The sequence below is a fragment of the Carlito syrichta genome, unplaced genomic scaffold (genome assembly GCF_000164805.1).
Source record: "Carlito syrichta isolate Samal-C Ts95f unplaced genomic scaffold, Tarsius_syrichta-2.0.1 Scaffold314116, whole genome shotgun sequence".
Taxonomy (NCBI): domain Eukaryota; kingdom Metazoa; phylum Chordata; class Mammalia; order Primates; family Tarsiidae; genus Carlito; species Carlito syrichta.
The window spans coordinates 182695-197615 of NW_007258212.1; the positions used below are offsets into that span (position 1 = coordinate 182695).

Genomic DNA, 14921 nt, shown 5'->3' on the forward strand with positions numbered 1-14921 from the left:
CGCCAGGTTGCCTGGGTGGTTCTTGAACCCACGGGCTCAGGCAATCCACTGGCCTCAGTCTCCCAGAGTGCTGGGATTACAGGCTGAGCCACTGAGCCTGGCCTCTATGTGATTCTCATCCTCCATCTGGCTGGTCTAGGCATGTTCTCATGGAGTAGCAAGTAGAGACATGTAGAAGTTCTTGAGATCTGTGCTCAAAACCATTATACTACCACGTCTGTTTTATTTTATTGGCCAAAGCAAATTACAATGGCTGGAGAAGTGTGTATCGTCTGCCTGGAAAGAACTCTACAAGCAACTGAGAAGTTACATGGATAGAGGAGAGGGTAAAGATTCAGAGTCATGAATATAATCATCTTCTACAAGAAGAAAGAGCAAGATAAGCATTGGACCAGGTAACTAGCAATCTCTGTCATAATATTTTTCTAGTTACAGAATCATAATACTAGACTTCTTCCCATCCTATGTCCTATATTAAACATAAGGTAATTAAAATAAAAAAGAAAGACACACAAGGGCTTGTATTATATATACCTGACATTGTTAATTAAATTATTTATTGATTCATGTTCAATTACTAAAAGAGTAAGTGTTAATCTCTCTGTCCTCTTCTTTACTGTGGGCAGAGACTGGTTAGATGTGCACCAAGCCTGAATTCTTTTCTTCCAAGGGAGCTAGATTTTATCTTCCAACCTCCATAGAAGCCATATGACTGAGAATTAGCCAATGGAACAGAAGTGATTGCTACTCCAGGGCTAGCCCCTCTCTCTCTCTCTCTCTCTCTCTCTCTCTCTCTGTTTCCTATTCACCAGCAGAATAGAGAATACTAAGAGAAGGGAAGAGTCATAAGATAAAATGATAGCGTAAAGCAGTGCCCCTCCAGCCCCTTGCCCCAGCCCCAATAACTGCACTGGAGCGTGATACAAGGAAGAATTAAAGTTTTGAGTACAAATACATTGAAATATCAGGACTGTTTATTTCAATAACTAAATTTCCACACACATATAATATCCCCCAATATTATGCACTTGTTTTTTCCTTAGGACTTTGCTAAAAATAAAAGTTATAGTCCAAATCACCTACTACTTTATGTAAGAAATATTTTCCCTTAAATAAAAGAAAATTTTTTACTTGATTATCATCTGTATCAAGTGAAGGTGATCGGAAAACACTTTCCACACAGTGAGGTGATTTTGTCACTGAGTTGATGTAACACTTTTAGCAAGGTATTTTATGTCTTCCTAATTTCCTTTTATTTATCTGTGAAGTGGCCCCAAGAATTGTCAAAAAAGATAAGTGAAACTAAATAGGAACATCATTCTGAAGTCTTTTCTCCTATGAAAATGGCAGTTTGCAATGGCCCTAGAAAATATTCGAGTTTCACTAATATCTTACTCCTTCAATCCATCTCAACTTCTGCAGCTTAGAGTGCAGACAAGCAAGGAAGTTGAGGCATTGGAACTCTAAAACATAAAGAGAAATTCAGCATTATCTCCAATGACCCTTATTGTTCCTTAGTCAGGATCAACTTATAATTTCTGCTAAAATGCAAGCACTGCTAAAAATGACTCCTAGCCATCTACTCAGTGATAGTTCAAGCATGCAATACAACTGTCCAACGAATCACTAGCAAGCAAGAAAGAGATGGAAGGTTGGCCACTAGCTGACTTGTAGGCATGTGTATAGTGGTTCCTGCCATTGCAATGTTGCTTTGCATCTAAAGTGGGCAGAGGAACCAAGAAGTTAGGAGGAAAGCACCAACGAAAGAACACAAAGTGTGTAGAAAACCTGCCCAGTACTGTTATTTGCCTTTTGTTGAGCCATCTTCCTCTCTAGTTTGAGAAGCAGGGTTGTTTTACTTTTGTAAGTAAAAGTTTACTGAGGGAAAGGAAGAAGTTGATAAATCCTTCTAGGCATTTATGATGGCCTGCACTAACCTTCTGCATGTGTATTTATACTGCATGCTAAGAGTTTGAAACAGTCTTGGTAACTATCCATCGATTCTCATAAACACTAAGGTATCAAAAAAGTCACAGGAGCAGTTAAGCTGGACTTTGAACATGAAGGCTGATTGCAAATGGCTGCTTTTTTTGTGATGTCTCATCAAGTCTAAATTGACTTCCAGCTCTTTTTGTTTTCATTCTCTAGAAAAAAAAAACCGTAAAATATATAATTAAGCAGGAATGAACATAAGCCCTTACCAAAGAAATTTGGAAGTAAACACTTCAATAACTCCAGCAACTTCATTTTCCCCACTGAATTCTCAAGGTGTAGGCTAGACCAGGTCCCTCTCAGGTCAAAACCATGACAGAGCAGAAGTGCCGGCCCCACTGCTGCAGGCAGTTTGGGTTCTTGGTTGTTACAAAGTCTTTATGTTACACAAGAGGCTGGAGGGAAAATACAACATACCCAAAAAAGTGTGAAGCTCTTCCCAGTACATTGTAAATTCAAAGTCTTGCAATGATTTTTTTTTTTCTAACTTGTCTTATACTTTACTTTCGTTCCTACCTGCAATCATTATCCTCTGGAAGAAAACAAATCCTGCGATGACCAGAATGACCACAAAAAGAGAGAGTTTCACATACAGAATGATCAGTAAGGGTGACACTGGAGATACTGAAGTTCTGAGACCTTTACATTCAAACAGGGGTAAAAAAAATAATAAAAATTTCAAGGATTCTGCTAATTAATGAATAAGAGTCAATAGTTTAAAAGAACATTTTCAAATATTCCTAAAGTTTCAGAATATCATAATCAAAAACCTTCTAAATTACAATTCAAATGTTACTAATGTGTTATTCTTTTATGGCAGAATTTAGGGACCACTTTTGTATATGGCATGTTTTTAACAAATATTTTCTAAACAAATAAATGCATGCTAAGCATTGCTAATGCTTCCCAATTTGATAAAAGTGTACTTTCTGACTTCCCAAGCAAATATTAGTCTTTTGGAGGGCATTATTCTTACTATTTTGTGCATGATCTGATAACACTTTCCACACAGTGAGGTGATTTTCTCACTGAGTTGATGTATCCCCTTTAGCAGGGTATTTTATGTTTTCCTACTTTTATTTTATTTCTCTGTGAAATGGCCACAAGAGTTGTTGAAAAGATAAAGGAAGCTAGTTAGAAACATCATTCTGAAGCCTTTTCTCCTATGAAAATGGTAACCTAAAAAGGGTGTGAATGCTATACAATTTGACTTTTGGCTCTAAGAGGTAATTTCATCCCATTAAATAACCTACTCAAAGACTAAACTAGAAGAATGTCAGGTAATCTGTTAGGCACTGTGAGGAAACACAGACAATGTGGTTATAGTTCCCAAAAAGCTCACTATCCAAATGGAGAAGTCTAACCCATAAAAAAGAAAAGATAACTTATAAGACAGCAAATAGAGCTAAGTGAGCATTACAGATTGTAAATCATCTAAGACAGGGGTCTCCGGCTTCTCAGTCAAGGACTGGTAGTGGTCCATGGCCTGTTAGAAACTGGGCTGCACAGCAAGAAGGTGAGCGCAGGGTGAGCAAGTGAAGTTTCATCAACAGTATTAACAACTGTTCCCCAATGCTTGCATTACCACCTGAGTCCCACCTCCTGTTAGATCAGCAGTGGTATTAGATTCTCATAGGAGTGTAAGTCCTATTGTGAACTGAACATGAGAGGGATGTAAAAATAAAATGCACAATAAATATAAATCTCTTGAATCATCCTGAAACGATCTCCTTGCCCACTCTGGTCCATGGAAGAATTATTTTCCACAAAACTGGTCCCTGATGCCAAAAGGGTTGGGAACCTCTGATCTAAGAAATAAGAAAGATAGTCAACTGTAACTGGGAGGTCAGGGAGATAGCACCTGAACTGAGCCTTTCTGGTCTACAGGATTAAATAGTTTGAAAGGAGAAGAGATAAATTTTCAAGGTAAAGAAATAACTTGAGAAAAGATTTGAAGATGAGTTAACCTAAGTCATAATTGGAGCACAGAGAGTGGAATATGTAGAGATGAATCTGCAGTTATCTAAACCGAATTCTGCAGTTATTTTTATGTTCCAGGTACTGTGCCAGATCTTAGGGATATAGAAATAAAGAAATGATTCCTACTCTCAAGAAGTTTATTGGGAGTCAGAGAAGTAGGTGATTGCAAGACAATAAGAAATATATATTTAGTCTTTTTTTCCTGTTCCTGGCAGTTCCGAGCACAGTTCTGGGGGTTTCTCCAAAAATGTTTGGGAGTTCCACAGTGATAAGAGTAATTTTCATATGCTAAGGAGATAAATTGTGGCTGGGACCTCCTAGAAAGCCTCAGGATGGAACTGATCACTAGAAAGATCAAGGCATAATTAGAGAGTTGGAACTTTCAGCCCCACACCACCATTCACTCCTTCCACTGACCTCCTGGGAGATCAGAGGGACTTGAGATTCAACTAATCACCAATGGCCAATAAATAAATCAATCATGCTCATGTGATAGAACCTTCATAAAACCCAAGCAACAGGGTCTGGAGAGCTTCTGAGTTGGGAGATCTTCCGAATTGGTGAACACAATGAAGGACTGGGAGAGTAGTTATCTGGGAGGCATCACAGAAGCTGCTTCCTCCATATCTTACCCTATGAGTCTCTTCCATCTGGCTGTTCCTGAGTTGTATCCTTTATAATAAACTGGAAATAGCCGGGCTCGGTGGCTCAACCTGTAATCCCGAGCCTTTGGGAGGCTGAGGTGAGTGGATTGCCTGAGCCCGCGGGTTCGAGACCCCCCTGGGCAACGAGACCTCATCTCTACAATAAGTAAAAAAATCAGCCGGGCGTGGTAGCACACGCCTGTAGTCCCAGAAACTTGGAAGGCTGAAGCGGAAGGATCGCCGGAGTCCAGCAGGTCGAGGCTGCGGTGGCCGGGAGCGGCCACTGCACTCCAGTCTGGGCAACAGAGTGAGACTCCAACTCAAAAAAAAAAAAAAAAAAAACTGTAAATAGTAAATAAAATTCCTTATTCCTCCTTTTGGAGGGCATGTGGAATGTGAAAATAAGTTTAAAATCTAAGCTGTTGAAACTTTAAAATTTTTGAGGGAGCGTGATTGTGGGACCTGAATCGTATAAACAAGCAGCTGTAACCTAGGCACATGTAACCCTGATTATAGATTAGCCTTTTGTCCTCATCTACATTGTTTTGTAAAATGTAAATAACTAAAGGATGCCAGGGAAGACTGCTTCCCTCTTAACTGCTGATCTTCATTATTGATTAACTTTCCTCTCTCTTCTCTCACACAAAGACTTCATGACTATCACATTGTTTAAGATGAAATTTTAAATACACTCCTTTAAAATTAGAAAGAAATTGAAAACTAGCTGTACAGAAAAGAAAACAAACTTTAATTAAATTGTTGTAATTCATAAACCAAACTTTATATTTAAAATGTTATAATTCTCCTAAATTTCTTTGTTTTTTGCCTATATAAGCAAGTCCTTAAATTTTAACTTTGGAGCACTGACCCAATTTCTTTGGAATTTCTTTGGAATTTGTGTTACTCAAATGGCCATTCTCAGCTTTTTGCTTAAATAAGCTCTTTTAAACTGGATTCTGATTCTTTTGATTATTTCAGATTAACATGAGTTCTGTGAGCCTGCTAGCAAATCATTAAACCTGACAAGGGGATTGTGGAAGCTCTCTGAATTTATAGCCAATTGATTAGAAGTACAGGTGGCAGCCTGAGACTTGTGACGGTTTCTGAAGTGGGGAGGTATTGTGGGACTAAGCCTTAACCAGTGGGATCTGTACTAACTCCAGGTAGTTAGTGTCAGAATTGGATTAAATTGTAGAATGCCTGGTTGGTGTCTGGGGAGTTGGATAATTAGTTGGTGTGAGGGGAAAAAAAACTCACACACATTTGGTGCCAGAAGTGTAGTGAAAACAATGTAGAGCAATAAATTACAGAACTACTCTGACAGAGGCAAGCATGAAGCATTCTGTGAGCAAAGTAGAGGAATAGCTAACCAAACTTAAAGGCAAGAGAAAATCATTTCAGAGGATCAATGCCAAACTAAGTCTTAAAACATCAGTAAGAATTGACCAAATGCAATGGAAGAAGAGAGTACAGGAAAAGAAGTGCCTTGAGAAGAGGTAGAAATTGTACTTAAAAAGAAACAGAGGAATACAAAAGCATAACACTTTTGAAAAGCCCACGGAGGCCCACATACATGAGGTGCCCACATGTATGTGAGAGAACAGAGACACAAGGCTGAGGGAGCAGCAGGTCAATGTTGTCAAAGTGTTTAGCATGACACGAAAAGAAGCCATGGGAGTAATGTAAGTAGAAGAGTGACATGCTTCTCATTTTAGAAAGGTCCTTCTGAAACCAGTATAAGGGTTACATTGAAGAAGGTAAGCCAGGGGCCAGAAGACTTGTCACAAGAACATTGCAATAATTCTGGGTGAAAGACATTATGTAATCAATTAAGGCTGTGGGGAGAAAGAGAAACACCCAGATGTAAGAAAGATTTTTAAGGTCAAATCAACAAAATGTAATAACTGGTGTTTAATATAGGGAATAGGAAAGGGAAATATTTAGGATACTTTAAGGTTTCTGGTTTGAATTACTTATCAAGGTATAAGATACAGAACTCGAAGGGATGCAGAAGAAGACCTCTGTTTCAGAAACGTGTAAGTTAAGGTGCCCTTGATATATCCAGTGAAGCTGTTCAGTTGGAAGTTGGTTGTGTAGTCAAGGACAGAAATCTGGGCAAAAATATAGACTTGAGAGTCAAGAATTAAGCAGTGGTTGAAGCCATAGATACGGATGATATTACTCAGGGGTAAAATGAGAAGATGGAAAACATAGAAACAACTTTATTCATGGAATGAATGGAAGAAAAGAATCTATTTAAGAAAGCTAAGAAACTTAAAGTTAAGAAAAGAACCAAGTGAGAGTGGGAGGAAAACACATGAGAGGGGAGGAAAAAACCATATCAAATATTACAAAGAAACAAGTTAATTAAATACTAAAATTTAGCAAGAATTATATAAAATTAAGTATTTAAAAGTAACTAATAATAATGAAAAATATTACAAATAAGTGAATTAAACTAACAAAGAACAAAAATTTATATTTCATTTGGCATCTGGGAGATCTTAAGTGCTTTTTTGTCAGAGCATTTTCTGTGCAAGAGAACAATGAGTTAAAAGACAGATGTGAGGTGACATAGAAGAGACAATGAGTGTAAACTCCTCTTTTTTAAAAATCTTGGATATGAGTAGAAGGCAAAAACTAAAAGTCTGAGGAAATCATAAAATCAAGCTTTTAAACATGGAAGGAAAATAGACACGTTTATATGAGAAGCTTTCGGGAAATGATTCCAGGAACAGAAAAGACTGAACAAAAGAGGATAATTAATAAAACAAAGCTTTCAAGGAGATATAAGTTGAAAAAGACTTAGAGTATAGGTTAAATGTTTGGTTTCCAGAAGGGAAAGCCAGGCAATACTGAAAATAACTGCACAGGTCTAGAGATAAGTATTAAAGTTAGAGCTTAGACTTGACGGGAGATTGATCATGGAAAATATAGCTAAACGGTGCAGGGTTTCTTTGGGGAGTGATAAATATATTCTAGAATTAATTGTAGCAATGGTCACATAAACACTGAATCGTACACTTTAAATGGGTGAATTATATGGTATATAAATTAGATCGCAATAAAATCTGTTGCAAAAAATAAACATAGCATTATGAGGAATAATTAATGTGTAAGATGAGTTTTAATAATAATTATAAAAGTATTATTATAATAGTCAATTTGTATTAATAGCTAACATGCATTCATATAAGGAAATATAGTGGCTAACATTTATTGAGTACCAGTTGTATAGTACCACTTGTGTAGTAGATACTTACAATTGCATACACAGTGGTGTGTGTGTGTGTGTGTGTGTGTGTGTGTGTGTGTGTGTGTGTGTAATACAATAATCCTACGAGGTGGGTACCATCATCTTTATTTAAACAGATAAGGAAACCATGGGACAGAAAAATTAAATACTGCTCCAGTTCACACAACTGGTGAACAAAAAGCCATATTATGCCAAAGTCTTTATTTCTAATTACCAGATTACATATCCTAAAGCAATATAAAGATGTGATGTGGACCTTGTCTTTTCATCTTTTCATCATCATTTTCAAATTTATAAAGAACAATCAGTAAATGTTTAGTAAATTAACTAATTGATTGCTTTCAGATGAGAGGACAGGGTGGGAAGAAAAATTTGTCCTAGAGTAACAAATAAAAGGGTGACTACTACAAGAAAACGAAAAATCGTAAGAGATTAAATGTCATTCTTGGCTATCTACTAAATAAGTATTGTTAAAATTTTATAAAACTACTGATATTTTATTCCAAGAATTAATCTCAAAGTAAAAGCCTATAGTTCATTAAGTTAGTAAATATACTTTTACTGGTGTCCCACTAAAAAATAGTAAAGTACTGGTTAGAAATTATTAAATGAATTTCTTCTATTTGGTAAAGGAGTATACAATTTTTCCAGACTAGTAATGCATTTCTCCATCTTAGAATATTTTCAAATTATGAACACAATTCTTTTAACCTTGTGTTAGGTTATTTATTATCTTCTGTGGAAGGAAAGGATGAGCATAAAGTTCACTCTTCTAAAATAAGTAGATGTTTACCTGAATTCAGCTCTATGGACAGACTCTTGTTGCCAGTCAAATGGGAGACAGAGCAGGTCACAGTAGACACACTGTGGCCTTCCCAGTGGCATGTACTCTCAACAGTCACTGTGCCATTGCCCCAACCTTCTTGCTGAGTGACACAGTCTCCCTCTGGGGTCCAGGAGATCTGTGCAGCTGGCTTTCCAGCAACTGCCTTGCACACCACACTTCTGTTCTCACTTAGAAACAGGGTCGCTTCGGGGGTAACTGCAGAGATGTGAGGGAAAAATGCTTCAGTCATAACATAAAAGATATGGAATTTAGAGACATTTGCTTCAGTCACAAATCTGGTGACGTGAAATACCACAGTCAGTGTATGATGCCCCTTACCTAACACTTGGAGGTGATATCCATGTTGGAAATTCCCATGCATTGTTGCCATCTCACACTTGTAATACCCATCATGAGTAATGGCCACTGGCTCAATCTGGAGGTCAGGATTCTGATCAGGTCTGGAGGCCCAGGTTATTTGCTCATCAGTACAGCCGGTGTCCTTGATCTCATTTGTTTCTCTTTTGTAAGCTTTTGCACAGGAAGGCTTGTCTCTGAGGTTTATTTCCCATCTTATTAGTACCAATGTTGCCAATTGTACAGGAGGACAACTGAGCACAGCCTTTTTATTGATTGATACAAGACATGAAGTGTTAACTGGACACAATAAGAAAAGGAAAATGATAAAAATTTCTGTATGTCAATTTCTTCTTTTGGGTCTCTTTTCAATTCACACAATGAATTTCTTTTAATGAATATTTTACCCAACCTGGATATAAACATATAGTTGAAGATGGTTCAGCTTGCAACTCAAACAATTTATATAATTGATACAAGTGTTTTTCCTTAAGATAACGATCATACTTTCTTGCACAAGATACATTATATGTATTTCTAATTTCTTTTTTATTGTGTTAAGACACAGATACTGAATGTATTTCTAATTTAATTTCACAGACTATTAAAAATATCCTCTATTCAGTGGTTGAAATTTAATAAAATAAGTTATTTTTACTGATTCATCAAGGACATTCCTAAGTGAAACAGACAGTGTGTGTTTATATGTGTATGTGTAGTGAAGAGAACAATGACTATTGGTATAGCTTAATGTCTGTTATGGATTGAAATGTGTATCCCCAAAATATATATATTAAAATCCTAACCCCCAGACCCTCAGATATGTGACCTCATTTAAAAATAGGGTCATTGGCCAGACTTGGTGGCTCCCAGCACTTTGAGAGGCTGAGGCGAGTGGATTGCCTGAGCCCGCGGGTCCGAGACCAGCCCGGGAAACTTGGCAAGACCTTATCTCTACAATAAATCAAAAATTAGCTGGGCATGGTAGCACGCGCCTGTAGTTCCGGCTACTTGGTGGCCGGAAGCGTGCCACTGCCCTCCAACCTGGACAACAGAGTGAGATGCCAACTCAGAAACAAATAAATAAATAGATAAGAAAAAAAATTGTCATTATAAATGTTAATTTGAGGTATAGTTAATTTGAGGTATACTGTAGTAGAGTGAGTCCCTAATAAATGTGACTGGTATCCTCATAAAGGGCAAAAATGTGTACACAGACATGTACACAGGAAAAGCATCATATAAAAACTAAAGATACACTACCACAGACCAAGGAAATACTGAAAGTAGGAGAAAAGCCTGGCACAGATTCTTTCCTAGTGCCTTCAGAGGGAGCATGGCCCTGCTGACACCATCATCTCAGATTTTTAGCCCCTAGAACTGTGACAGTTCATTTCTGTTACCTCAGTCACTCAGTTTGTGGTTCTTTGTTACAGCCATCCTAGCAAACTAATACAGTGCCCTACACTTTATTCATGCTAAGGCATGAATTTTAAACAACCATCCAATTGTACTATCTGTAAAAATACGAGCACAGTTTTTTTAAAAAGACAAATAGCATACATTTTAAATTATTATTATAAAACTCATTTTTACTTTGAGGACTCACTGAAAGGGTCTTGGTGACCCCCAGGCATCTGAAAACCTTATTTGGAGAACTACTGCAATAGTCTTTCTCCTACTTCTTCCCCAAAAGATCTATGACTCTGTATTTGGGTAACCATAACTGGGGGAAGGAGTAATACCAAGATCTTTTGAGAGTTGTTTGAATTCTGATCTGAATGGATCCTGATACTCAAAGATACAAAGCACCTCCTAGACCCCCTGTTAGAATAGGGACATATCAGAGTCAGGTGATAAGATAAATCCTAGGTCTGGTTCCCCTCACAGTGGGCCCTTGAAGTCCACAGACCCATCCAGTAGAGGTTTTTCTAAGTTGAAGATTTAAATGGAATGAACACACTTAGCAGTTGGCAGACCCTCTCGTTGGTTCCTTGATCTGTAAAGTAACAGCTATTGTATAGGAAATACCAAGGGAAACCCCCTGAAACTGCCTATTTTGGCCAAGGCAGAAAATAAATATAAATATTGCAGACTTAAAGATGGGTCTTCACTCAAAGGCTCAAAGGATACTAAAATAGTTGTCCCCATAACATCCCCGTTACATTCACATGCTTGACTAGAAAACACTGAAAGGTGAATTTCAGTGGTCTAATGCAAAATTATCCAAGTCTTATCCCCAACAGCAGCTGCTCTGTAAGATAAGCTACCTTGACTAGAGCACTTTAACCAGCCTCCAGCTGCAGAATGTAGCTATTGACCTGACAAATGAATTATTTTCAACATTCATCAGGAAGGAATATCAAAGCAAGTTTTTATTCACACAGAACAGAAAACAGTACATAATATGGTCTTGCCACGGGTCTACTTTAATTTCAACTCTCATATGCAACATAATCTAAAGAGATCTGGACTGGACTGACTGGGCATTCTGCAGAGCATCACATTGGCCTACTATATTGATTTCAATATACTAATCAGACCCGGTGAGCAAGAAGCAGCAAGTATTATGGATACCTTGGTCAATCACATGCATTTCAGAAGTGGAAGATAAACTCGACGAAGATTCAAGGCCTGACACATCAGTGAAGTTTTTAGCAGCCCAGTGATCTGGGTCCTACCATACATCTCCTTTAAAGAAAAGCACCTGGTATTTAACCTTACTTCCTACCACTAACTAGAAAAGCACTTGGTTTAGGAGGCAGCAGGCTGTACATTTGAGATTACTGTAACCCACTAATATGCTGCTAGTTCCAGTGTGCTCCAGACTAAGAAAGGAATCTCTAACATGTCCACACTCCAGTACACCAACCCTGAAAATAAGTTCATAAAATCAGGCATATCTGTGGTAATAAAGGATTCTGTGATAAATCTGCAACGTGGAGCCTCAGACGAACCCAGTAGGAGAGTCACCATGCAGAATCCTTGGGTTCTGGGGTAAAGCCACGCCATCTGAAATTGGTTAATGTCACATTATGAAGCAGAGAATTAGTCACCTTTTGAAAAACAGTTCATGGCATGCTGTGGGGTCCTGGCGAAGACTGGGTATCTATTCATGGGATATGAAGTGATCCTGCAAATAGAACAACCCATCACACAAGCTGAGGACTGTTAGGCCCACCAAATTGTAAAGAAATCCCTTGTGAAACGGAAGTAGTGCATCTAGAATCAGCCTTCAGACAGTCAAGAGAACACCAGTCAGTCACCTGCCTGAACAAATGATCCAGATCTCCACCTTATATGCCACTGTTGTACTGACATCTCTCTCTCAGCTTACATCCAAGTCCTCATTAGAGTTCCCTTGGACCAAAAGCCCAAGATTACCTTCTAGACGGGTCGACTCAGTCTGTGAACATAAGACAAAAATGGACTGTCGCTGCACTGCAGCCTCACTCAGGTTTGGCCCTGAAAGACAATGGTGAGGAAAAATATTACCAGTAGGCATGGTTTTGTATCTGGTACGCATAGTGTGGAAAAAAGTGGTCAAGTAAGAAAATAGATAAATTCATAAGCAATGACAAATGGCTTTGCAAATTGTGACCATGATTATTACATGAATTATATGAATTAGTGATATTTATTATTCCTATTATTTTAAAAAGTAACGGGTGTGGATTTGATTCTTAGGGCTATTAGCGCCACACAGTCCTAAGTTATTTCATAACTACACATCTACTCCCTAGTCCCAGTCAGGAGTTATCAATGTATGTTAGGCATAGCAAGGGAGAAGAGGCAAAAATATATTGGTGGTTACTACATTTTAATTGCTGTATGGACTAATCCTTCAGATATAACAATATGCCAAATAACAATTGGGTTATTTAATAAACCAGCACCATAAATCGAAATACTCAAGACCTTATGGGGAAGCAATTTATCTTCCCTGAACTCTCTTATGTGTTCCCATCTCCTTAGTGCCACCCCCAACCTATCATCATACTGATATCTAACTTCTCATCTTACTCCTCAATTTCAGAAGAGTGTCCCTCCTCCAATTTAAGGCTAAATATGCAAGTGACAGCCCACATTGTCCCCATTCCCACATCTTCTGCAGTCTTGCTCTCTCTTACAGAGAGAAAACAGATCATTTTAACTCCTGGGACCCAAATCCCAAAACCTTTAGTGCTTATCCTATTATTTTTACCTCTGTGTTTGTTCTCTTTGTGGGATCATCCACTCCATGAATGATTTACAAATCCAGAATTTTTGCTATACTTCCAAGTACCTGCAGAAATTATCCTCCTACATGTCCTTTCTTCCTAAACTGAATCTTCCTCTACAAAGAAAATTTTTCCTCAGCTACCAATGTCTCTCAAAGGCATCATGAAACTTTCTAAAATGGGAATCTCAGGGTAGTAGGGATTTTCTTTTTCCATTTCCAAAAGTAATAATGCAATTTTGAGATAAGCACCTCCTTGCCTATCTTGCTTCTCCCTGCCAGATTGGGTCCTGTACTGGTTTCTAGAAGAACTTTCTACAAGATCTCAACTATTGAAAGATTCAGATTACTTGATAGTTTTAAAAGTAATTGTCTATTAAATTTTAAAATAAGTATTAGCTTAACTTTTATACTAGTGTTGTGCATGCTAGTGCTCTTTAGTGAGAAGCAAAATGATGAAAAAAAACTAAGGAAAATTGGCCACTCAGATTTTTAGTGATGCTTACTGACATACATTATTACTGACTGTGATTCTACCACATATTAGAATCTAACCTTGGCAGGGAGGGACACAACATCAATAAGGGTCCCTGATCTCAAACCAGGAAAAGTGGGGACCAAAGGGAGGCCCAAACTTTACTTGCATGATGACCACTTGTATACCTAATCCTGAACTGTACCCCACATCTTTAAAATAAAATTTTTTAAAAAGAAAAAAAAAAAAGAATCTAACCTTGGACAAATCCTTTTACCTACCTAGGCCTCAATTTCTACCACATGTGGTCGCCAGTAAGATTAACACGTGGAAAACAGATTTTTTTTACTGAAAGGTAAACAACATTTTTAAATGATTCAGAAATGGGAAAAAAGACTTTTCTTTCTATTAATTTTTAAATTATAAAATGTAAAGCTAACTACACTTTTCCTTCATAGCTACTCCATTTACTAAAGTGAAACTTGGGAACTTCCTCCCACACCAACTCCTACCGATCCCACTGTAGTGAAACCAGGACGTTCCCACAAGAGCCCAAGTTCTCTACAGTTCTACAGGAACCTAGATGTTGAGGAGTGTGTTCTCTAACCCATACTGTCTCTTTCAGCTCACACATCTTAAAGATAAATACAGACATAAATCCTAGATGCACCACACAACAGTAAGCATATTATATTACCTAGTAACAGGGAGTGATCAGAAACAATAGTTTCCTAATTTATACTATTAGTAAGGTGGACCTACGTGACTTAGGATTGTTTTCTAAATATTGTTTTAAAGAAAGAAAACAAAGAGAACCCAGGTGACTTTGATTTCTACTAGTACGTATTTAATTTGTCATGCTTTGTTCAAGCAGAGGGGAGAATAAGGAAGTGGGCAGAGAAGCAAATTATAGAGATGCATATTGTAGTCAGATACAAAAATAAATAAGACAGAGGAAAATAGGATGATAAAGTAAGCTAAGCCTAGGAGTCATCCCCTATATCAGCAATTGCAGTTGACTTGCATTGCCACAGAAAGAAGGCAAAGAAAGCTCAGAAGAGTTGAGCCAGGTTTCTCACCATTCTCAAAGGGGACTCCAACTTACCACCCACTAGGAAGACAGTCAAGATCAGTAGTAGCCCTAGGTCAGCAGTTCTCCAAGAGCAGAGCAT

General features: G+C 37.9%; 1 protein-coding gene across 1 annotated transcript; it reads right to left on the bottom strand.

The window, feature by feature from the left end:
- Positions 1-306: 306 nt before the first annotated feature.
- On the bottom strand, positions 307-14921 carry LOC103273662 (cell surface glycoprotein CD200 receptor 1-like). The gene is made up of 5 exons (XM_008071099.2): positions 14855-14921; positions 9038-9355; positions 8666-8914; positions 2509-2631; positions 307-359 (listed from the first exon to the last, which is right to left on the bottom strand). The coding sequence occupies exons 1-5, from the start codon at positions 14919-14921 to the stop codon at positions 307-309; spliced, it is 810 nt and encodes a 269-aa protein (XP_008069290.2).